Source organism: Chelmon rostratus, chromosome 14 (genome assembly GCF_017976325.1).
Source record: "Chelmon rostratus isolate fCheRos1 chromosome 14, fCheRos1.pri, whole genome shotgun sequence".
NCBI classification, from domain to species: Eukaryota; Metazoa; Chordata; class Actinopteri; order Chaetodontiformes; family Chaetodontidae; genus Chelmon; species Chelmon rostratus.
Window position 1 is genome coordinate 16,689,388 of NC_055671.1, and position 26,678 is coordinate 16,716,065.

At 42.6% G+C, this 26,678-nt stretch overlaps 1 protein-coding gene across 3 annotated transcripts in view; it reads right to left on the reverse strand.

The window, feature by feature from the left end:
• The window catches only part of LOC121616871 (rho GTPase-activating protein 26-like), a 94,303-nt gene that overhangs the window by 6,135 nt on the left and 61,490 nt on the right, over window positions 1–26,678 (reverse strand). For all 3 annotated transcript variants that reach the window (XM_041951705.1, XM_041951704.1, XM_041951706.1), the window contains 7 exons: window positions 25,498–25,556; window positions 17,683–17,788; window positions 14,808–14,967; window positions 12,673–12,817; window positions 12,139–12,319; window positions 561–596; window positions 305–415 (listed from right to left, as the gene is read on the reverse strand). In XM_041951705.1, coding sequence (XP_041807639.1) covers window positions 305–415; window positions 561–596; window positions 12,139–12,319; window positions 12,673–12,817; window positions 14,808–14,967; window positions 17,683–17,788; window positions 25,498–25,556 — 798 coding nt within the window. The remainder of the gene's footprint in view (window positions 1–304; window positions 416–560; window positions 597–12,138; window positions 12,320–12,672; window positions 12,818–14,807; window positions 14,968–17,682; window positions 17,789–25,497; window positions 25,557–26,678) is intronic.

Here is a 26,678-nt window from a genome sequence, read left to right on the forward strand (position 1 = left end):
ACATCTGGAATGATGAATTTCAAAGAGCTACTTAAGCAAATAACAGCATATTAACATATCGCTAACAGCAATCTAATCATTTACTGAATAGCACTTAATAAGGCACCAACACCTCTAGAACTCAAAATTGTCGTATGTGAGATAAACAGTCTTTTTTTCTTCACTCTTTTCATTGTGTCACCTGCACACAGCCACCCACCTTCACCGCTGAGAGAGTTTCCCCGTACACCTTCAGCCTTCTAATGCTTCACTGAGATTAGTGGCGAGCTGCGATTAAATCATCACACAAACAATGTGGACTAACCTGACAGGTGATGAGTCACTGGAGGCTGAGGACATCGGCTGAGGACTGGATGGGGCTGAGAACATCGGCCAGGAGGGAGACCGCGGTGACGTGGGGCTGGGAGACGTGGCACTGACCGACACACACACACATGAATTGTACAGTTTATAGCACTGGCAGTATTATATTGATTTAAAAAGAGTCACCTCCATATGCATGCAGCTCTGGACATTATGATCAGCGTGAAATTGTTAAGTTAAAGACTCGTTTTTCGTACCTGGTCGGTATGCTGCTACGACTCTTTGGGTTCAGCCTGGAAACACAAGATGAAATACAAAACCAACATGAAGTAATCCGTCCTAATTAATGAGCCACGAGGTTAAGTACTAAAATGTTTCTGGACTTGTGAAAACAAAAGAAAGCTATATTAGCTAAGCTGATATTAATTTGGACATTGTGCCTCAAGAGAGATCATGTTGCTGAGGGGATTTCCCTTCTCAGCGAGGGCTATTTGCATCAACCTTCCAGCACACATGGAACAAATGATAAGCACGCAGAGAGGAGCTTGCTGGGCAAAAAAAATAAACAAATAAAAATGTCACGATAAAACCCTAATCATGTAGCTGCAAGGAGAAACTGACTCCTTAATAGGTCTAAATGGGTGATGCGGGTCGCTTAATGCGCTCCAGGCCTGACTAAAATAACAACCTTCGATGAAAGCTAATAGTCCTGATGAAGAATACGGTACATTGGCTGACTTCACTCCGGATATTCTCGGCCCCAACATTGTTGTTGTACCTGGTCAGTATATGAACTAACCGTGACCGTGAGGACTGACATGTAACATCACCGCTGATAAGGCTAGCATGGTTACAGACAAAATCAGTATTCAGATTTGGTTCATTTATCTACTATGATTACACAGAGCTGTAGTGGGACTCTTTCCAAGCTTGCCAAGGACGAGTGTGTATCAACAGTAACGGAATCCAATTTCAAAAATGGTCACTCGACATTATGCTGTGAAACATAACTCATCCTTCATGAGCCAACCAAGCTGCGTGCTTTCGTCAATCCATTTGTCATTCCATCCATCTAATCTAACGCTGCAAGATGCTGGTGAATTGACACACATGCATGCACGCACACACGCACCCACACATCGACCGCGTTGATCATTCAAGTCTCGGGCTCTCTCTCAGAAATGACACGCGCGCTGATATCCATCACAGGCTGCCCTTAAGGCTGAGCGGCGGCGTTGGAGGAGAGAAGGTGAAAGGCGCACGCACAGGGGCGGGTGAAGGCCGGAGCGAGGCTTAATAAAGGCAGCAAAGCAAACAAAAGAAAGACGAGGTTTTGCAACAACGTCATTTTCCCTGACGAGCATTTCCTTTTTTGTGCTCAAGTCTGTCACGCACAAGGCCAGAAGACAGAACACCCACCACTTTGCATTCACGCAGCAGCGCTGACAGAACCCAGCCGGGCTGCCGTGCATCGTGACATGTGTCTCAGGCTTAGAGAGGAGATCTTCTGCTGCCTCTGCTTCCTCATCATTACACTGCTCAGCCCAATATGAACTGAAATAACACTGAGAATGCCTTTAAGGCTGATTACACAAGCCAGGTTTAGTCTAATGTTCTGTATTCAGTACATCTATACATGCAATCCATTGCCAGATATTAATAACCGCTAATGTTGGACAATTATACAGATAATTTTCTATAAAAATCTCGTCTGCAGGCCTCCCCGTTCATTTACTGACTTATATTAACAGTAGAGACTTGTTGTCTCGATGGTCTAAAGGCTTCAAAAATGTTTCTTGAGCCTGTTTGTCCTGATTTGTTCATTACTAAGAACAGGTTCCTCCCTTAAGATTGAACTAATAAGTTAACTGAGTTTAAAATACACTTGCTAGCACACAGACTGCCTCTACAATCACTAACATTTTGATGCAAGAATTGAGTTACCCGGTGCAACCGGAGCCAATAGTGCTGACATGCAAGTGAAGGCCTGGAAGAAAAAAGTGCTTCATGAGCAGAGCGCAGCTACGTAACCACACCCCACTGCTAGATACAAGCGCATGTCATTCCTCTATGATGCCAGAAAATTATATTTGTCAAGCTTTTGGGTATTTTTCAGTCTTAGCACTGTTTGGAATCATGCAAGCAGCCACGAGAGTAGCCAGAAAGTACAGGAACTCTGAGTGCTTCTTCTAATCGTGAATGATCTCGCCTCAAATCAAACACGGCTAGAGCCGCATGGGTGGCGCGTCAAACCATTTCATTCTCAAATTCTTGTCAGCTCCCAAAGTCCTCAAACATGTCGGATTAAGTTTTGAGTACATAATGATGGAGAACACGTCTATGCTTCTGTTTGAGGGTTAAGCCTTTTCGGGCCACTTGGTTGTGTCATCACATCGTAGGTGCTAGCAGACAGTTGCTTATGAACACATCCAGCAGACGCAGGGCAATTTATTTGGAGGTATGTTTCAGGCCACCTGGTGAATGAAAATCAGGCACTTTTAGCTCTGGTTTGATCTCCACCAACTCCTGAGAAAAATGTCTGGCCCTCTCTAAATGCTGCACTGTGTTCACCAGCTAGCTGTTGCGTAAAGTAACAGTAAAGCTGCAGCCTGTAGGAAGAAAAAACAAGCTGGGAGATGCTAAAAGCTCTGAGCTGCAGAGAGTTGGGTGATAATTCTCTGAGGGGAATTACACGTCCGGAGTTAATAAAAAAAAATAGTGACTGGAGCCAGTGTCAGACAGTTCACTCCCTGTTCACCGTTTGTTATTCTACAGGTGAGTCAGAGCTTTTTTCTCTTATCTACCACTTTGCACATAACATCAGCTCATTCAGAGCAGGGCCCATTTCTGCCATAGATTTTCTCTTTTTTATGACGTGAAACACAGTTGCCATAGCAACACAGCCACATCCTAAGCAGATATTTGGGGTAATCACGGCCTGTCTTCCTATATGTGCGGTCCACTTCAATGACCGCCGTCGATGCTGTCACACGTACCGTGACTCAAAGAGGAGAAGTGATGCATGTATCTCCTTTGCACATGTCGCGAGGACTCCATCTGCGGCTGCCAACAATGCACTCCAGCAGATAATACTGACTTCCGCAGTGGGATCACATGTTGCTAAGTGACAAATGTAGGCAGAGTGACGGGTCTGAGGTGGAAAGTTCATTCTTGAGCTCGGAAGCAGCTGTCGCCACGCGGTTCCCTCGCGGTGGCTGTTTTGGGGCTCTCGATCGTGTCACACGAGCGACTGACGGAAAAGACTATCAACTTTGTAAACTGTCGACACTTCAAATGTTTTTAGGCAAGTGTTAAGCAGATGGAGGTCTGAATGATATCCAAAACAGACTGTAAACGGAACAGTAATTTAAATCCTTTTAATTCAGCGATAAACTGTAAAACTGACCTTGACATAACACAATATTGGTACACGGGCTGCAGTACAAACAACTAACAGGATGATACACAACGTTTAGTATAAATAAGACTGAATAAACAAGCTCATTTAAGTGTCTTTAGCAAAGTAGCTTTAACACTGTGGATCTTATCTGTTCTCCAACATGCAGAACTGGTTACATTTCTTTGCTTGCATCTCACGTCAACGGAATTTTGCTTCGTATTTATCAAACTGTCAGTCTGAGGGATAGTCTCCACCTAGAACCTTCTCTCTCCATTTGTCACTCACTGCTTGTCAATGCGCTCTCTCTCTCTCTCATTTGCTTCCTCTGTTTCAATTTCTTTCCGTCCTATCCAGCCACTTCTAAGCCATTCTTCCTCACTCCCTCCCTCCAGCAGAGCTGCTGGGAGAGACGAGGACGGGTGATTTCCAGCTGACAATCAAGATATTTTGATTGAATATGTAAATCAATATTGTTTTCTCTCCTCTGCTTTGGAAAGTCCTCTTTCTCAGATAAGGCTTCACATTTGACAGCATACTGCCAAAAGAATAACAGGTTACAAAGTGAACCTTCTTGATCTTGATTCAGGTGAACGTATTCACTCTGGCAGCACATGTAGCAGCTGATTTAGGTCTCACCCTCCTCCACCTGACAGGCCATCAATTCACAAAGACACCTGCAAACAACCGATAATGACAGCACCTACAATTTACATTTAAAAACAATGATTAACGCTTTCACAGTCTTGATATTGAAAATAACAATTCAATTCATGTGTGTCAGTATTTACTCTAACCTGCTAATGCAAACACATTTTTAAAGGCATGAAATGCTGCTGATCTGCAACAACAACATGCAATGCTTGTCTTTGACTTGGCCAGAATCCCCTGCTGATCACATTTGTTTTTATAGGCGACAAACACAGTTCAGGCTTGCAACCCCTGGAGAAGATCCCTTAAGCTGGAATGTATCGTCTTCTGCTTAAAGGCCGTACGCGAAGTAAATCTGCATGACCTGCACGACCTGCAAATATCAAGTTTGCGCTACAAAAAACACACAAGGGTGCAAAAAGCTCTCTTAAATATCTCAATAATGAGCATCATAAATTCTAGCTGCCGCTGTTGTCACAGAGGTGTCAGAGAGCCCCACGTTGTCTCTGTGTTTTCGCAATGAGAGCGAGATGTTGTGACTTACAGCCCCACAGAGGACAGGTTGAACTCTCCTCACTGTGCGTTGAGCACTGACAGCGTGTCACTTTTACCCAAAACTCCTGCTTTTCCAGTGAATGCAAGCTCACGACATCCTCCATGTTCACCTGTGGTCTTTCAGCATTATGTCTATTTCCACTGCACTAATTCCATCAGCGTCAGGTCACACTCACCACTCTGCTGCTCCGACTTTTCAGTTACCAATTAATTCCAGCCCTTTCACTTTTCTGTTTCCCTCGATCGATGTTCTGCTACCCTGATGCACTCTTTCACATTAAAAGTCTTCCAGCCTTCCCATTATTGATAGGCTTCGAATGTGGAAATTGGTGAGCCCTTGCAGTACGCTACAGGCAATTTCACCCTCTCATTTATTTTTAATTTTCTTTTTTACCCTGCCTGTATTAGCAACTGGCATTTATTTGTTCCTGCTTGTATCCGTGGACACCGGCTTTTATATGAGAATTTGCAGTAATTAAAACAAACAAGATGCAAAAGCAGCTGTTTTACGCTTGGAAAAACAAGGCTTACTCACTTGTTGATTCATTTCCCTACTTACTGCTTATAATTTTGGCTGCTGATGTGGCGTTTTCATCATCACCATCATCATCCAAACTATATCCCACAGCCACGCTCGTGACTTTGCAGCCTGAGCTGCATGAACTCATCAACTACATTTACAGTGGAGCGCATGGGAGGGGTTGCCACTGAAGAGGGCGGAAAATGCCACAGTGAGGAAGTCTCACACAGACCCTTCTCTGATCTTAAAGCCTCTGGCGAAATTGAAAATATCCCGTGTTATCAGGGCTGCAGCTTTAAAATACGATCCAAAACTTAAGTTGAAAGCCTCATGAGCGACCGCCAGTGTAGTATCTGAAGATCTAAGAGCGTGAGAATGGGAGGGACTGTGTCTGTATTGTGCTGAGGGCAAAAAAAAAAACGGGGAAGCAGTAAAAAAGGGAAAAAATGGGGAAAAGTGAGTGTGTCCGTAATTGGGTGTTATTCTAAGAGGAGGAAATATGTCTATGACAGGTTTCCTAGAAAACATTCTAGTCACAATGAAGATTATTTTCGGCGTCCCACCCATTGCATGTGCTTTTTCAGTGGGTCTCATTTAACTTCACAGCTCTTTTTCCCTCTTTATGTCTAATTTTTCCTTCATCCAATGCTTGTTATTCGCTCATCTTTTGCTTTTGTGGCTCTTCTTTAAAATATCAGTCAGACAGGAGGAATCAACGAAAATGTACTGACTTCCTCCAAGAGACGCAAGGACCACAGAAAGAGATGTTTTGCCATTTATACTTTCACCTTAGTACATCAGGTTCAAGGTCAAGCACACGGGGTCGGCAGTCCTATTAATCACATATGATAGTCGTTAGTGTGTTACAGAGGTCAGACAGTAAACTTCCCAATCTGACTTTCAGTTCCTTTTTTAATTTATCCTTTTTCCAACATTTGCTGACTAGAAAGAGTCGTGGGGATCCGATCTGTTTGTGAGAGAGTTTAAAAGCGATGTCTTGAAAGAGGTGTGAAGAAACCTGCAGGCATTTCTCGCCTGAAAACAAACTATGAAAAAAGAGAGGGGAAAAAAAACCCTGCCCAGTAGTCAAGGTGCCAAAACTGGAAATAACATGCGCCTCAGGGGAATGCGAGGCTTTTGATGGCCGGTTGTTAACCTGTGACATTTGTATCTCTCTCATGTCTGTGATGAGGGCGCAGGCCGGCTTTGTGGGATTGAGAAAACATGTTCTGGGCAGGGATCCCAGTCAATTACCCCAGACCGACTCTGCTCGCTGATTGTTTAAAAAATGGAGCGCTTTATGCCATAAAAGGGCTTCAATAAATCCGATCTTGGACAGTAACTAAGCTATCGGAGAAGTTACTTAAAGAAGAACTACTGATTCTTAACTTTGCAAATAAAACAGGTTTTGTTGGAGGGATTTAAAGGGGTGTTCGCTTCCATTACAGTACATGTGGGGAATGAAAAGCGAAAAGTCCAAATCGAAGGAACAGAGTCCGAGCTATCCTGACTTTTAGTTCCTAGTATAACATAGCACCAAATACACTGGATACTACACTACCCATAATGCAACTCAACCGTGCCTCTCTGGAAATCCCTCTCCTGTGTCTTTCAAATCAACACACAGTTTGCAATCTAAGACTGTGGAAGAAGAAGAACTTGCAGTCGTTCGAGGCGAGATAACCCTGATGACATCACTAAGATATAATCAGAGTTATCTTCTAAAAAATGTCGGACAGCTCGCTCTAGAGCCACCGAAAACTGAAGGGCAGTTTAGGATTCGGCTGCGTACGAATCCTAAACTGCCCTTCATGCGTAAAAGTCAATGCAGTGCTCCTTTAATTGGTCAAACTTTATATGCACAGGCAAACACAAGCACACATTTTACTATAAAGAGACGAATGAAGCTCAGTCAGGAAGACTTTTTTAATCTTTTCCATGCTTAGGCATGTATCTTACTTCTAAGCTGTCTCTTTTCAATAAGATTCTGTCTCTCCGTCTTAGTTCTTTCATCACTGCTCAGTTTTCACAGATTGTTCAGCTTCATCATGTCGTCAGCCCATCAGCCTGTCAGTCTCAGCAGAATCACCAGCCACCACCACCACCAGTGTCTGGACTCCATGGGGGGATTTATCTTGCTGCGGCTCAGGGCGATGGCCCTCGAGCGGTGTAGAGCCTTTCTGGTAAGACTTAATGATCACATATCATCCGTCATAACAAGTAATTATCTTTACTTCATCAGTTATCTCCCCTGATTGAAATGTGTACCATTAACAATGTAAAAAGTAGTTTTCGTTCTATTCATAGGCTGGGTTATGGCTATTAGTTATTGTTTCAGTTGTTCAACTTTCAACTTAAAGCCTTGATGTTTAGCTTCTACTGATCTGAATTATCAACAGAGCTGCAATATTTGGGCTCGTTTGAAAGCCCGGTGAGTAGGATTAGTCGCTTGTGGTTTGTAAACACAACATTCAAGTTCAACGACACCAGAAGGATGTGTGCTTACAATCCTGCCCCTGAGGCCTGTACTGCAAAGCAGGATCTGGGGTTAGCGAGGTAACTTCAGGTTAAAAATCCTGGGTTTTAAGGTTGACGGCAGCTCACTTCTTACCGGAGTACATCGCCATGGTAATTTATGCTGCACACCTTAGATGCTCCAGAGCAGGTTGTGTTTCAGATAAGAGATTAGCATGTACAAAAGCAACGCCTACTGACCAAGTCTCTCTGAAAACAGCATCATCATTCATAGAAGATCCCGTGGAGCTCAGTGCACAGATCCTGAAAGGGTCTCTAAGGGGGGTAAGAGTGTCCAGAGGCCGGCAAAGCCCTTTCACATTCTCTGATTATCACATCTTGTTTTTTTTTTTACGTTTACTCAGTTTCCAGAACTAACAAATGTTGTTTCTTTTATCCCCCTTAACCCATCTCCTTCATTCCTTTGTGCTAGATTTTAAACTCGAGGGAGTTACAGTCTGTCCAGAAATTCAAAGAGCCATCATCTAATTCCCACATATCATGTGATGTTTTGCACAAACAAAATATGTGTTGCTAATTAATTTTGTGTCCTATCAGAGGCTAAATCTATTATCTCTAGCAGTGAAAAGGTTGGCCATCTCTGTCCTTGTCGAGAACAATTTAGTATCGTAACAAATAAAATTTGTCTGAGCACATTTTTTTAGAGCGTGTGAGAGCAAATGTCACGTTTTTAGCTGCCAGTGTAGGGGAGGGTGAGGTTAGGGGATTTCAGTTGGTTGCAATTTGCAACCTAACCACTAGTCACTGAAGCCTAAACACTGGACCTTTAAGACAAAGCTGCAATCCCATCTTTTTTGTTTTTCTTGGTGAAAATTTTTGATCAGATATAGTAAAAAAAAAAATTTAAGAAAGACCTATCTATATTTAGTGCAAACATGAAACCTTTCAACATTGTATCATCAATACTTACAGCATCAATCAGGAAAGAGTACCAAAATAGATATTATTTATATGACAGTGTGGCTTATTGTCAACCAACACTGGAACTTACACTGTATTTACTTAGAAGGGGAATTTGATGTAGATTTCTTGCCTTCGAATTAAGACTGATTTCAGTTACTCTTACTTATTTTCTTACTTTATGGATTAGAAGCCTTCATATTTGAGTAAGACAACGCGCAAATTTCCTACAATGTGGGACTGTTGCTTTAAAAAGGACAACCTGGCACAATCTAGAGAATCTCACCATATCTTTCTTGGCCTTGGCAGCCCCTTTGAAATTCACACTTCACTGGCTACTCCAGCACGAAAGCTTTAGAAACACACTTTCTCTTCTCTTTCTTTTCTGTTTTCTTTGTGGCTGCTTGCTGAGAAGCTGAAAATCCCTCCACAGCTCTATTGTTAAATCTAAAATAAAATCCTCTGCTGTTCATGCTAAGCTGGTACAGTTTGACCACACACTGCTCTTTTTTTCATGCATGAAAATATAATGTAGCCATTAGCCAAGTGCACAGGGCGTGAGGCTCTTAAAAACTGCAAGATGCTAGTGACTAAATTGACTGGGGCAGAGTTAACGACAGGAAGTCGAATTCACCTTGATCATGCATGCATGCACACAACACACACATAAAAGGGCCACATGTATAAAACACTTGACAGCACTATATTCCATACAAAGCGGAAAATAAGGATAGAAGCTTTGGGTGCCATTTGCTGCCGTATCATGACCAACAAGTTGTTCAGCTCAGTCATTAAACACCTCTTTAATGTGACTCATAATGAGAAGACGATCTGAAAATGCTTTTCTGTCTCCCTTTTGCTCTCAGTGCTCTTGAATGTCTCTTTAAGGCCCTTGATCTCCCTGCTTTTATTTTCTTGTCAATTTTTCATTCGTTCTTCCCTCCTCAGACCACAAACAAGTTCAGACTTTGCACTTTGTGAAGCACAGCTCACACATACCTCACCTAAATGATATATATGGGAAACATATAGAGGATGAAGCTGCTTGTCAAGGGGTTCACATTAACATTTCCTTACTTCTCAGATTTATGGCATATCAGCAACTGCGAAAAACATGCAGCTTTTCATTTCAGCTGGTGTCATTGCAGGACTCATTAGGGGGATTTTCCTGAGGCAGAAACAAACCATGACTAGCACAGTGTTCCTCTGCATTCACTGGATATGGGTTAACAACATTACTGCATGCATGTGTACCATTATAGTCTGCGGTCCTTCATTTTGTGATATGATCACCTTGTCGGTCTGAAGCCTTCAGATACAAAATATTTAATTGGTACATGTTTTTCCCAAGGGAACAATAACCTACAACATAATCATGACAACTGAAGTGCAAGTTTTGACTGTAGCTTATTGCTCAATATTCATACATTACAAGGATGGAGGGAGCTTCACCGCTTTGTGAACACATGATTGTGTAAAGGATGTTAATACATGGGCTCAGGAAGACTTCATAAAACTGTTGACAGTAAAAACAGTTTGTTTGCAAATGATTGCATTCTGTTTCTATTAAAGTTTTACGCAATGTCCCAACTTTTTATTGGAATTTGGGTTGCATGAGGCTGGATCTCCATAAAGACTTCTCTGCTAGACTTGGTCGCTATAAATCCCGCAGATGTTCAAACACATTGCATTAATTGATGGCATCAGTCAGATTACAACCTGATATCCTCATCAGTGATGGAGCGAGATAGGATTCCAGAGGGGACTCAGAAATACGGAGCAATACATCAGAAGAAAAGCATTAAATAACAGTGACACATCTAGAGGTGAGTAAATAAAGAAAAGCTGGATGTAAGAACTACCTGTTAGCGAGCGATTAAGGCACGAAAGGAGAGTGAAGGAGATGGAGTGGAAGTGGCAATGGGAAGACAGAAGAGAAAAATACTCAATCCAATAATAATTACATAATCAACAATCGCTGACGTGCAGCTGTCTTGGTGACAGGCAGTAGTTGAAGGTCTGTCACTGTCGTGTCAGGAAATGAGATGATTGGTGGTGCATGTCTTCTCTTGGTCTAACAAGCTGTGCGTCAACACCAAAGTGGCTTGCAGAAAACATGACGGACAGAGAGACAAATGAAGACACTATGTGTGTGCATGTGTACATGATGCGTGTCAGCCCATGTGTGTGCATGCTCCGTCTCATGGTGCTGTGAATTCCATATGCAGGCGTGTGTGTTTACACCTGTTAATAACCCTGTGGTGGGTGTGTCCAGTGTTTATATGGAGATATACAGTACCTCTCACAGGGAGAGGGGCTTGTTCAGACCTGTGCAAATATTTTTGTTTAAGTTAAGTCTCTAGGTTTTATTTGTGTTAGCTTCTGGTCAGACACTGAAACAGCCTGAAAAGTGGGCACAGTGTGTAAAACAAATCCAAAACATACATGACAGGTACTTTTTATAGTTTGATTGTATTCAAAACTTACTTCACTTGATTTTGCAAGTGTTACACGATATGTCTATGTGTGCATGCATGAGAATGGGATTTTGTGTACTTGTTTTTATTCTAAATTTCCACCGTTCAGGGGAAAGCAGACACAGTCTTCCATTGTCGGTGCAGTTGGAGTTCAGTTCCTTTCGCCAACGCTTTTGGGGTTTATATCAACAACCTGCCAGTCACAAGACCACTTCCCTGCTCTCTTAGCTGCCATATACGCACCTGTGTGTGCTGACATGTATGCGTATTTGCTCAGTTCTGTATGCATGAGAAAAGTGGATGTGAACGTTCTTGAATCCATGTTTGTGAGTGCATTTGAATTTGGTATTTGCACATGTATGCATGTATGTCTCTTTGTATATACAAATGGGTGCAAACAGTCCATACTGCACCACTCGCTCACACCCATCTGTAAACTTTCTCTTAATATTGCTTCTCTATGTTCTCCTTTGTCTTGGTGTTATTTGTGCACAGTGACTTGAGCTGCATTCTATAGGTAGTGATCAGTTTAAACGGATTTCATGATGGACTAAAATCAAAAGGTGTTTGTTTCCTCCATCCAATTAGACATTTTTCACTTTAGCTTACAGCAACTAAGGATGGCTCAAAGGTGAAAGAGGACAAAAGCGAAAATGAGATCCTGATTAAAGCAATTAATTGACCAATAAATGTTTAAACTGCACTTTTTAAAAATAAAAACAAAAATAGTAGGGCCTACAGTATCTATGAAGGAACTACAGAGTACAAATTCAGTTTCACGCTCGGATCATCTCACTCACAGCGAGCTGGGCCGGAGCTGCCGGGTGTCCTGCTCTCCGTCGTTGCTGGTCAGGCTGTGTCTCGGGGTTCGACCCTGGCTGCTGCTGTTGCTGCTGCTGCTGCTGTTACAGTTGGAAGAGGAGGAAACGGGCTGCTGCAGCTCGGCAACCGTGGCGTTGACTACACTGTTCCTCTTTTCACCTGCGAGAATAAAGAAAGGTGTACAGACTCTTTGGTGTTGCCGGGTAGAAACATATGGTCGACATTTCTAAAAGCGGCCGCTTTTATACTGATATGCCTTTTCCTGCTCTGCAGTCGTACATCTGTCGACTCTCTCTGATCATAACCAACTCAGTGCCAAGCTGACAGCTTGCTGTTAATGCTTTTTAACAAAAAGTGGTGGTTTTAGAGACTTCATTTTCTCTCCAAGTCCACCACATGTCAACACATAGCAGGTGTGACTGAACTTAAATGAAATGAAATAAAAAAAACCAGGAGGAGGAAAACAAGCAACCATTACATTATATTATTCTTACTGTGCAAATTCAGCTCACCTTTCTGGGAATGTGTTGGTGTGTGGAAGAGTGTGAGAGGCCTCTCGCTGCAGGACGGGGCTTTGCTCTCGGCGCTTTTCCTCCTGGGCAGGTTGAGCTGCATGTTGGTCGAGCTGCCTGCAGAACTCGGAACGTCCCTGAATATCTGCAGAAAGAAGGCAGGCAGGAAAGTGTGAGAAATCCTGTAAAAAGTAAAAAGTTACTGAAACACTTGAATGTACGTAATGTGCAATGTGACTCACCTCAACACCAAAAAAGGTCTAAGAAAAGCAACATGACACAACACAAAGGTCTGCTAAAGCATCAGTGTTGCTATGACTCACTATGCCTTGTTAATAATTGTTGCCTTCTTGCTCTGTATTGAAAAGAGAGATGGTCTAATACTGTATGAATTCCTGTATTCATGCTTTTGAATCGCACCCTTTGCACATTAGATTCTGCTAAACACAGCGACAAAGCTGCTTTGTCTATTACCCCTTTTAACTGGGAATAATTTCATATGCAGAAACGGAACAACAGGGAACATTGTGGGCTTCGGTCTACGGCTCTGTGGCATTAATTGGGACATGGGTGAAATTTATTTCAGCTCACTGACGCACAATTAGGTAAGATGTGGAAAATCCCATGCTGTGATAAAAATATATATGCACTGTGATTGAAGTTTCTTATCCCCTCTCACCAATAATGCATCTCTATACTTTTCAAACTTGATGTTTTTTCCATAAACTAATGCTGCTCTGCTTGTATTAGTCTGTTATTTCAGCCCAAGTCAAACGTCATCATCCCTACTTGCGTTCATCTGTCATCCCCTTTTCTTTTACTTTTCTGCCAGCTCCACACCCAGAGCTCCACTCAAGAAGGAAACAGGGGGAAAAAACAGATGTGAGTGCTGGAGAACCCATTTTAAGACAGTGAATTTGTTGTTTTGGAGTGTCATAAGCAAGATCACATGAAAACCTACAAATGCTTTAGTGTGCCAGGGAAGGCCCTCGAGTTAAATTAGGATTTGTGGCACTGAGCTATTTGAATTGAATTAACCTGACTTGACTTGGAGCACAAGTAAATCATTTCAGTACTGTCGACACGCAAATGAAATCTTTTCATTTCACTCGACAGTTCTATTGTCAAGGAAGAAGAATGACAAGGGTACACGTTTCAGGCTGAAAGCAGCAAACGAACAACATGTCTGAAAAATGGACCTAATATTTTTTTTATTTTCAGAGGGAGGGCAGACATGTGAAATGCAGATGCTCTTTAAAGAGTCAGCATGTATGCTCCATTTGTTTTGTTTTGCACATCACCCAGTCTGGAGGATGGGGAGGGCTACCATGTCTTGCGTGTGATTGTGTGTGTGTGTCATTCTTGCAACACACACCTGCACTGTCCGTGGGCACATTCACGCCTGCAAACAGGTGCGGCACATGTGCTGTTTGTCTGAGCGTCTGACCGTTTGTTTCCTTCACTGGCTGAACGTACTACATACTGTGTGTGCACAATGCTAGGGTCTCAAACAGTGAGGCTGATTTGCCTGTTGCCATGGTGACATCTGTAAGCAGCTTGCTCTGCCAATAAGCTGCTTGGATCTAAAGGGGAAAGTGGCTTTGAACTGTATATAGAGTATATACACGTGTGTGTGCGTGTGTGTGTGTGCGTGTGTGTGTGTGGTTGTGTGTAGACCTGTATTACTCATGTTGTGGGGACATAAATCCATTTCCACAGTCACATTGTGGGGATTCGTCTTCCTTACGGGTAAAAAGCCAAGTTCCCATAACATAACTCATTAGGGGTGCATTTTAGGGTGCAGACTTGGGTGAAGGTTGGGGTAAGGTGAGCTTTAGGTTGGGGCTAGGGATTAGGGTTAGGCACGTAGCGGTTGTGGCTAGGGCACATCTCCAGGAAATGAATGTAAAGTCCATGTAATGGCTCCAGAAGTTATGGGAAAAAACCACTGTGTGTCTCTGTGTGTCACGTCACATATAAACGGTTAGATGTGTTAATAGTAGTTTTAATGTGCTGTTACACAGAGTTAATCCCCTTGACAAAGCCATGGGATTCATTTAATCCTCAACAACGTCACCAAACTCTCTGCTGTTTGTTTTATTCATGTATATGCGTACACATGTGCACCCTCTTACCCTCTCATGGTGCTCTATGAGGATCTCTACCACTATGTTCTGGAACTTGATGTCCATGATCGCTGCCACCGTCTCCTCCTGGGGGCGGAGCAGAGTTGGCCCGAAAACCACACCCAGGTTGGCGACGGTCATCAGGTTCTGCTGGTGGTGACTGGCCACGCTGTCAACGTGACGTAGACGAAGAGAGAGAATGAGCGCTCCACACTCAGCCCAAATTATAAAAACTGTGGTCTCAACATTTTTAAAGCTGCATTATTCAATCATTATATCAAGAATGGCTCAAACGTGCAACATGAAACGTGTCACCCACAGAGAATAATTAACCGACTCTGCAAAGAATTTTACCCTCTTTCAGCTCATTGTTTGGGGTTTCCAGTAGCAGTACCTAGCTGCTACAGAGGCAGATATTACCCTTAGGAGTTAGTGGAGTCCAAGTAAAGCTGAAAGGAGACTAAATACTGCGCTTGCATTCTGCAGGTTGCCTGGAACATGACTCCGAGTGAATGTAAATAGATATTATTTGCTAAATACCACCGTAAGAACTTCATGAGTTAACGAATATTTCATTGTGTTCACAGGTTGTTCCGCTGCCCTCAAAAGGCTAAAAAGATCAATTACAGATAGTGTTTTAGCTACACAGAGACTTAGCGAACTGATTATTGAAACAGGTCATAGAGACATAAAGCAAAACACAAAATATTCTTTGAGCTTGAAGGTTCTGTATTGATCTTGGAAATAGCAGTTTCACCCCAACTGAGACCAAGACAGACACTCACTCAACCACCTCAACAGCTACTAACAGAGGCATCCCTGCAGGATTTCTGTACATGGCTGAGCTGTCAGAGCATCTCGCCGGGGTTTTCAAACAACAAAGAGTCAGCACGTAGATTTACACAATTCAACACCTTTGGATGCCCCCTTCCCACGCAGAGGAAGACTGGAGAGGTTTATGACATTACATGTGACAGCTGTGGGAAACACTTTATCAGTGAAACAGCAAGTGCCCAGAGGAAAAGCTCTCCGTGAACAACAGGTAAAAATCATCGACGAGGCGACCAGCCGGGAAAATATCAAGGTGATTCATTTTCTCTGTTCATGGTGTGTTTATGCTTTTGCAACATTTTTAAAGTACAATTTCAACTTCAGAGAGTGCTGGACAAGCAAGGAAATCATTTCAGAGTATACACAGCCTCACTGCTGTTAACGGGAGTTATTCACCAAACAGTTTTGGCTCCAGCTGTCTTCTTTTCTCGTTCCCAAACCCAAATATTCTTTCATAATGTGAATGCTTTTACACAAATAGCTTTAGTATCATTTGCCACTGTATCTAATGCACTCATTTGCCAGTTTATTAGGTACATCTAGCTGAACCTGGGAATCAACTAGGTGTAGTTGATTCAACCGTGTGCCCATTTGGACATACATGTAGTTTGAGGTGATGTTGAATTGTGTTACACTGACTTTCTATTATTTTGCCCACCGCATTTATATAAATAAGGCTTGGCAAAATAACAGGAACACCTCATTATATTACAACCTTCATGAAAGCAAGATTTACTGCAGGACTGTTGTATCAGACTGCATTCATTTTAGCTCAGTCTACCTAATAAACTCACAGCTGATTGTATTGTCTCTATAGGTTGAGGGGCAGTGACGTCAATAAGCCTTCTGATCTGATCTAAACTGAAAGAGACAGAGAGCTGAGGTGTGGTTACCGTGATTCAGCCATTCAACCTTTAAGACAGCTGTAATCCAATAAGCCCAGGTAAAGATGTGCATGCCTTCAAAATACCTACATTCACACTCGCCTACACGTTGGATAAACATGGCTGGTGCCCCGTTTGTCACACATTATATCATGCCACTGCTGTTGAAGAAAAGCCTGATAAAGCCAGAGGGCTTAGATGTGGGTTTAGAGTGAAAACACAATGCCTGACGGCTGCATTAGAGGAATAATTGCGTATAAGCCAACAGTGTCACGCCCTGCTTTTTGCTTATGGGCTGCTGCAGCAGCTTGTGGTTATGTAATCCACAGACAGACAGACAACCCGTTTGAATTTTCATGTCTATATGGTATATTGTTGCCAACATACAGTACAAAAACATCCAAAATGTGGAGGCAAAGGTGGGATTTGAAATCCTGAGAGGAACAAAAAATTAAGAGGCAATTGTCAGGGGTCGGCAATCATAGGGAGACTCAGATCTTTGCAGAGGTCTTGCGACAGATTTGTTGAACTTAATCATGTGGAGTGCTCATCAGTATCTGCCCCGCTGAATTGTCCTTGAGCAAAATATTGAGTTCCAATCAGCTCAAAGGGTGAGTGGCATCCTATTATTCCCCCCGTAGGCACTGATTTTTTGATTTGTAGGTCAAAAGCTATCGAGGTTAAAAAAAAATCCCTACATTGTTCTAATGTCAGATATAACATTGTTTCAAGAGCATTCGTGATTTAATATCCTGTTAAAATAAGTTATACGTATTCCAGTTTTTGCCAAGACATGAGGACCCTCCTGGCATCGCAGACAGACCTGCGCCTGACCATTAATCCCGCTTTCCTTTCAAGGGATAAGTCGAGAAAAAGATTTAGACTGGTGGCTGCTAGATGGTTTTCTACATTCAGTACACGCTGCCTTAATGCAAGTGGTCAAGAGATTGCACAGAGCCCTGATCCTCCTCGAGGATGGACAAAAACTAAAATTAAGCCAAGGAGTATTACAGCAATGAAGGAGGAGCAGAAAAGAGCTCACTACTGTTATTAGCCCACATGGTAACTGCTGCACTGAAATACTGGGATCTTTCTTCGGTGCACGATGTCTGATGCAGAATAATAATGAACGACTGCAGCCGTCCATGTGTGTGATATTCTCCACCTACTTTCCCAGGTGTTTCATCAGCAGCTCCAGCATCTGTCTGTTCTTCTCAGGGAGCCGGTGCACCAGAGCATGGATCTCAGTCACCCTGGCCTCTGGGTTGTCCAACTCTGGACACAGACAGATATGAAGACAGAGAGAGAGATGGTTAAAGAAATGAAGACTTCAGCTTGAACTTCAGAGAATCACATTCGGCTTCTTTATTGGAATGGAAGGAGCAGAATCAAAAAAGACCAAAACCAAGAATGAACTTATCCTCTTGACAAGCATTTTCTGCTTGGTGAAAGCCTGATATCGCTTATCCCTCTGAGCCATTGACCTCCAGGATTGCACTGGGTGACATACTCCAAGGGCACTGTTTTATAATTTGAGTCAATCTCACAGTCACCATCCTGCTGCCCTAAATGCTCACTATAGAGGGCTAAATGTGTATTCATCCGTGACTAATACTCCTAAACAAATGCACCAAACAGAATGAATGTCAGAAAGTATTCAGGGACAGACCTTCTGCTTCAGGTTTGAATCTGAGTTTATGGTTTAGACAGGAAGACACAGAGGAATGCAGGGATCATCCGAAAAAGGCGGAGAGACAAATGGAAAGGTAGTTTTAGTCACTCTGCTACTAAGTGGGAAAACTCTGTGTTCAGGTGATTAACAGGTAGACAGCCAGGGAAGACATGTAGGCAGAGAGAGCTGCTCATGACGAACGAGCATAATAAGTCACAGCCGCAGACCCAGCCGATAGAGAAATGACTGCAGACTCACAGTAGATCAGCCCTCGGGCCCTGGCTGTCAGCGCCAGGCAACACGCTCGCAGCAAGCAGAGCATCTCGCACACAGACACACATTTTCTTACCGACTGAGAGAGCTGAGAAGCTAAAACACACACACCGAAACACTCAAATATACAGTTAATACAGACTAATATTTACAAGCACTTATACAAACACATACAGAGAGACAGCCAGCCGCTGCAGGCGTACTCACTGCAAATTCAAATACACACTAACAGCAAAAACACTGAACCAGTCAGTCTTACACACACACACACACACACACACGCTATCTTAAACACCTATAACATAAACATGCATGTGCACATCCACTGCACCCACACGTACCTCCAAACAGATGCATGCACATGAAAACAGTTAACGCTCATCGCTCCCTATTAGGCATTCTGAGGTATCCACCGCTTCACATTATGCTGACACACACACTCTTCTCTTGCTCCAAACTCTCAGAAAACAGTCTTGAAAATGTGTTAATTCTATGCAGGAGGGAATTTCAGGGATTCTTTCATCCTTGACTTATTTTTCCAAATCATACTAGGCCCTGGAATTTACTCCCACTAATGCCTACCAAATGTCAATTAAATACGATCCAGCCATGAGGTAAATTTTAATTGACACTGATTTGATCTGTCTTACCAATTTGTGTCATTACCAAGAACGAAAATGTGATGAAATGTGTGTTTTGGGTGCTTTGGGTAGTGTGTTAGCTGCAGGAAAGCAGTGCTGCAAATGCTAAAATTATCATTAGATTATTGTGTATTGCTTGGAATTTTTTTACAACCTGCACAAAATGTCAAGAAACTGCAGAGGCTCCACCTAATTTCAACCCCACATCAAAAGAAACCGCCTAAAAGGATTCACAATAAAATAAAAATGTGCGTTAGTTGGATTTTTTTAAACTAAAACAGACACACGCATTTGAGCTGCACACACCATCCTCTGTGATGAGTCAAGAAACGAAACAAAACACACACACAAACCCTAGCCTGAACATCAATGCAACACTGCCGTCAGCGGCCATGGTGCTGAGTCACACCAAGCAGACGTCAATTATAATCGCAGCCTCCACCACATCCATCATGTAACAGAGGATGACCTTTTGAAGTCACTTTTTCACTCTCACCTTGAAGTGTGTTCTCGGTATTCATTCACACAAACATGCAGTGTCCCATCAGAGTTCAGGCATGTCCTTTCTCCTTGTCATACGATTATTATGCACATGAATTTGGCTGAAACACGTCACACCATGGGGACCATACAGGGTTGAGAGAATCTGAGAATCTTAAAGCAGCGACCACATCACATAAGAATTTAGATGTAAGATAGAAGCAGTTTTATCCATCGCATACAAACAGTAGTGGATAATGTGACTACTTCAGAAAAAAACGCTTTTTTCTGCAACTGAACTTTAGATGTGGATGATAGTACAACTATCACAACTACAACTGTCCTTAAAACAGAGCATACTTTACTTTAATATATTAGTAATAGTAGTCCGCATAGTTCCCTAGACACTGTATTTTAAAAGGTCTGATGAACAAAATCCATGATTGTCACATACACTGACACAGATACACAGACACTGGCACTTCAGCCTTTAACCTGTGCTATTAGAAATAATCAGAATATAACCAATTTCCATATTCTATTTGGTTATGATTTCAAAGCCATTCTTTATGCTGACATGACCTTTTCCTACCACTATCTAACCCAAGTGGAACCGCTTTAATGACTCCAGCCAGCTCTCTTGTTCCTAGGTTAACAGGGCTGAGCTTTGCCAGTTTTATAGACCCTTAGCATGTAAACAGATAAAATACCACCTTCCTTACAGTTCCTGGCTACAAAAAAGCTTTGAAAAAAAAAAAAACAAGCCTGGGTCTCACTTCATCAAAACTTCATCAGTTTAAGCAAGAGGGAAATCTGAAGTACATACTTTTACAATCAATGTCAAGAAAGCAAACACACCCACTTACAGTAAATGAAGCGTGCATTGCTTTAGGAAGATTGCCACATCTGACTATCGCCTGATGCTTAACAAACTCCAGAACCACCACCTGTTCTACTTTCTTATCATTCATTATTCATACCTGACATCTTCAGGCCTGTGCAGTAAGGCCTGTATATCCCATATCTCATTTTACTTTGGTGAGGTACACAAGATAGAAACTGAATGATGGTGCTTAAAGAATAATTTCAGGCTTAATTTGAAAAGTTGCATCCTTCTGAGCAGTTAGAGAGATCTTCAGAAACAACTGCACTGCAAATGCATGCATTATCTTTAAAGCTGCACTCACTCATCAGCACCTTTTACATTACCAATGGGTCATAAAACAGCAGTGACTGCTACCAAACTATCACCAGACTCTCCCCTCTATCGCTTTATAAGGTGGGAAAAAACATTGTTGAATTTACAGCGTGCTCGCTTTCCTCAGATGGCCAATTAATCAAAGTCCACATGCAAAAGACATCTCATACCTTGCTACCAATAACCACCTGTCATGTGATGACGAATGTTCATAAAATCCTGAGAGGAAGCAAAGATTTAGTTTCATTCTAAACTTGCAAATTAACATTTGAAAGGACTTTGGATTTTAAATCCTGGACAGTTTCTATCGACAAAAGAGACACTTGACAAAATAGGCAATGAACAGCTGCAGGCAAACTAAAGGTGTTACGATGTGTTTATTGGCCGCGCACTTTGCATGCAAATATATGTTATTAATTTCAACAACAGGCATCAAACGTAATGGAGCATCAAAAATTTCGGGCAGGTATCTGGTGTAGGAGTAAACAACAGGTGTTTGTCTTTGTAACTCTCCAGTTTTCTGTTTCCTGTTTTATTTAATCTGTTTCTCGTCAAATAGAAAGACGTGCTGGGAGCTGGCTGGCCATAGCTGGCCCGAGTTATCATGCGGTAGATGAGAACACATGCTGTTTGATCACTGTTTTAGATGCAGGCTGAAATCACACCACCTGGCAAAAGCAACACAGCACTGGCTGCATGCATTCATTGCACACCAAGCAGTCTTGCCGCTGCTTTCCACTGTAGTTGAGATAAGACATTACTGTTCGCCAAGCACTCTCCTCTTTGTAACTGAAGCCATGTCAGATTTTCCAGCAAAACCAGAGAATCCCCAGAGCAGCTTAAGCAGGATAATGTGCTGATGCACAAGGGGATCTTTCTGGAAACAATGTCAACATGACAAGAAGTGGAAACAAGAAGGCAAGACAGAGCGTGAGATCAACAGGTGGATCGCTTCACTGTGAACAGTAATGTGGGTGTGGAGCGCAGCGGACTGTCGAGGTGAGTGCTAAGGCGAAGCCTTCGATGTACCGGTCTATCTACATACAATACAGTAGGGTCACAAGCTCGGGATTGGGATAGGGGCAAGAAGAATCAAGTACCAGCAATATATAAAATGAGAAGACCTGGAGGAACTAGCTAGTGACCATGGCATCCGAACTACTTTGCTAAGAGCCAGGGTATGCTTGAAAACAGCAAGTTAGTAGAAAGTGTTGTTGGACCACATCTGAAGGGAAATGTGCATATTGTTTTTGTCACTTGAAGGTGGAGCAAAAAGCCTGCCGTCAGAGAAGAAACACAATAAATCACACAAATGGGAAAAATGCTGCATAAGTGATTGGACAGTCCTGAAACATGCCCTTAAGGGAGAAGTTCAAATGCTGCATACTTTCTTAATTATGCACAACTGCCATTGCATGAGGTGTGTTGCTTGGCAGCCACCACAATTCCGACATCAGAGAGGTGTAGGGTGAAACAGGGTTCCAGAAAGAGTTCAACGATCCGACAAGAACTTCGTTTGAAGCATACCGATGCCTGTAGCCTGCTACCACCACAACCCCGACAAAGATAAGTGGCAGGAAATGAATGTGTGGATGGACGGATGGATGCATGGACGGCAACAAGAATTCATGTTTTGATAACAAGAGGGTGAAAATTTGTGGAGAAGTCTCTCTCTCACACTTTTCAGAGTCAGGCCATGTAATGATTGACCTCCAAGCCAAATGTCAAATCTGTGGTAAAATGTTCACAAACATTATCATTAGCAAACCAATCACTCCATGAGGAATTATAGGTGTAAGAAACCTCTGATCAAAGAGATTAAGTAGATAAAAACTAAGCGATACTTGTTACACAACAGATTTTTCAAAAAAGCCTCTGTCAGCTTGGCCACTTGAAAAGAGGAACAGAATCCATGAAAGTCTGTAAAATATGTGCCATGCAAGTTTGAATCTTAATGTCAAACTGTACAAGTCACCTCGTGGGAATCATCTTCAACCTCTGTGTCATCCTTTCACCTCTTTTATGTAGTGGGTTATAAAGCAAAAATTACAGTCATGATAAAAGTGGATAATGGTCTGGTCCAGCTTTTTAGAGCCTTTACAAAAAACCTTCACCTTGCAGTACTGAAAAATGAAGCCCACTAAGAAGAGAGGTGAAGGATTTCAGGCAATAGAATTGAAAATGTTACGTGAAAGAAAACAGAGAGAATCAAAGGTTAGATATGAGAAGAAAACTGATGAATTAATGAGAACGAGATACTGCGAGCAAAGCCTAATGACTGCAAACAGAGAAACTGCTGTATGTGTGTTTTCCTGCTCATACTTGCCTAAGAAAGGTATCTAAAATCCAGGTGGCACCCCACCCTCCTCCTCCTCTTTCTCTCAAAGTTTCTATTTCATGGTCTAAATCAGTTAGTGCTTACAAAACTTCATTATGTAGGCTAGGAGCCACATGAGAAGAATCTAATAAACTGCAATGATTGGTGTGACTGTTGGAGAATTTAGGCAATCTGTCTTCAAGACAGCTGAGGGTTTTTTGAAAATGATATTACTCATGCTGACCCAATATGGCGCACCCATCAGGTGCTCGTCAGAGAAATGAATAAATAAATGGAGAAATTCGCAGCTGCTGTTCGACCCAACAAACTTCAAAACACTAAACCTCGCAGTTCGACCAGATATTTGGAAGTACTAGAGTAGCACGGGATGGGAGAGTGTAAGCCGAGATGAAACTAAAGGAGGAGGAGGAGGAGGACGAGGTTCGCGAGCGGGGTGGTGGGAAGAGGTGGAGTGGATACGTCAAAGGGAGGAGGAGGAAGGGAAGAGCAGAGAGAGGGAGTTCAACTGAGGACGCTGTCCTTAAAATACCCCGCTGCTTCTGCAAAACGATTGCCTTGGAAAAAAATACAAAGGCCCACTCACACACGCAGACGCGCTTTCCTGCACATATGCATTCACACACAAAAATAACGACATGCAAATGCAGAAACCCACATAAACAGAAACTGATGAATGGCGAAGCGAGAAGACGTTTAACAGAAGGAAAGAACCGGAGCGGGATGAGAGATATAAATCTGTAAACTTACACAAATAGTTGGCAAGCACGTTTTATGTTTTATGATTATTACAAAACCATGAATACATGCGTTAAAGCATGGGTGGTCCAAGTTCAAACCAGCTACCCTGGCATTCTTAACCGCCACACTCTACTCCTTTCTCCTAATACACACTTTAACACACTTTTCACGTTCTCTTTCCAGTTGGCCTCACTATGGAGCCATTTCCTGGTGGCGTTGCCAGAGACACGCGGTCATTTCCTGGAGTTCCTTCCCCTGTCAGCCCAGCTTTCTACAGGGCTTAGCTACCGACAAACAAAAGAAAAGCAGGTCACCGATACATCCTGTAACACAGCAAACCAGACTGGACCAGACTAGACTAAACTGCACCTGGGCTCGCTAGAAGTCCATTTTTTTTTTTATTCAGTAAAAAGCAGCAACAGCAGCAGCACAGAGATGTCCAGACCATAAAAGCCAGGGTTAACTAAGCTAAACTAGATCAAAGCCAGGCCAGACACCACCTAGAAGAACTAGAAGTAAAGATTCCTCATTCAAAGTCTCTGTTTCTTGGTCTAAATCAGAGCTTGCAGGAGTTTATTTTGTAGCCTCAGAGCCACATGAGAAGATATAATGAATACGGCAAGAAGAATGCAGTAACTGTCGAGTGTAGTTCAGTTTTTTTGAAAATGAAATTCTTCATCCTGATTCAATACGCCGCACCCATCAGGTGCTGGCTAAAAAAAAAAAAAAAAAAAAAAATGAATGGAACATTTTGCAGCTGCTGTTTGACATAACAGACCTAAGCTTCAACTACAGCCCTGATTCCAAAGAGGTTTGGACATGTTGCTGCATCAAATTCAGAATCGGCAGATATTCACAAAAATCAATGAAGCTGAAAACATTAAATATATTGTCTTTGCTGTTTTCAATATATGTCAAAAAGTACTACCAAGTAATCACATTCTGCTCAATTAATGTCTTGCACAGCGTCCCAACTTATGTAGAACTGGGGCTGCAGCTTGTCACTCTTAGATCAGCTCCCCAGGCTTTTCCTCTTCAGAAGGAATTTGAATCTCATAAATACTGTGTAAAAATACCACACGCAGCAGCAGTGCAGTGTGGGGGGGTACCCAGTGGGTGTCCTGGTATCTCAGCAGGTGAACCGTCTATTTGTAACTGGGAACTGGTTTAATAGTCATGACCTCATTCACATGACGATTCATATGATGTTCTCCAAATTAAACCAAGGAGGAATGCTAAAGAAACCTCTTCAAGCAGACATTCATTGGAAGAGGAAAGGCGAGGACAAAGAATCCTTGTGTCAAGTATGAAAACGATTAAAAAACCTCTAATCCATCTTTAATCCATCCATAAAATGTATACATCAGATGACTCGAGAGGATGTCAGCCGAAATCAATAACAAACCAAAAGACACTTAATGAGTATCCTGCTCAGCAGTTCATTGCAAGAATCTGTGCACTCCATGTGCATATATGGTTCTTAAGTAGTGCGATTTGGTGTTTTCAATCCAAGGTGGTCTTGGAATAGCTGTCTGTAGTGTTTTAATATGGGTAACCACAAATTGCAGAAGAGACTCTCTTGTGCTCTGCCAAATAAACTGACATTAGAGAGGCAAATAAGACAGATAACAGCAAAACACTCACTGGCAGCTTTGATGAAGCTCCTCTGGTACTGGTATGTCATGAGAGGCGCAGGCAGCATTCTGGAAACAGAGGAGATGTCAGGAGTAGAATGTGAGCTTGGGTAAAGGAACAAGAGTTCAGGGTTGGCTGCTTTAGTTCTGGATCGTGGCTTTTGTGCTTCGTCGCGCCAGCTTGCACAACTGGACATCAGTTTAATCACTGCTGCCTGAGGAGCGTAATGGCCCCTGCTGGTTCTCAATGAGGCCTGACCTGAGGTCCTGATGCTGTAACGTATGCGAGGTGTGTCTGTGTGTGGGCATGTGTGAATGTGGACAACAGGTCTTTCTGTGAATCTGTCCATTTATATGGGAGCAGCGTGCATGTGTGTGTATGTGCATGACTGCATCTATATGTAAACGTTTGTGTTGTGCACAGTGTAGATTCATTCAGGTACAGCAGACTGAGCACAGCATGAACACCACTTGTCTGCTCTTTCCCTTCACGCGTCTCTCTTTCCACTTAGCCTCCAATTCCTGGCCTCCCACAAACCCGATCTGTCCCTCATTACCAACTGTTGAGGTGCTTTAGAGGAAGTCATTTAACTATCAGCTGCTCTACAGGGGCCAGCAGGTGACTGGGGTTGAACTGGAAACACATGATTGTGTGCAACTGTGCGCATACAAAGAGGAAAAAGACAGTTTGTGTTACAAACAACCACTCTACAGGTGAATAAATGCCTACAGAAATAAAATAATACACGCTTAAGGTCTTTACACACACAGGAAGCTGGAGTACTTTGGCACAGTAAGCGAATATTACGTGACGCAAAAGCGACGCCATTTTTTTGTGGAACGATCTTTCACGCGAAAAGAGGCATGAACTAATCACGTTGTCCACGTGCATGCGTGTGTGTGTGTTGTGGGCGTGGCATTCCTCTCACCTGAAAGGGACAAGATCATCATCACTGGACGATACTCCTTTTTCTGAAGAATGAGCTGGAGTGCATGTATTCAAACGTCTTATTGAACAAATGCGGCAACTATTGCAAATTCGCGTCAGTGCCGGTACCACTTGTGTTATTTTTAATGTTTCCATGTTGTTTATTCGCCATGTCCCGAGTGTGAAAAGGCCTTAAATCGTACAGTATTTGCTTCTTAAACAGGGAAATTAACAATTTCTAGAGTCAGATCCAGACCAGCAAT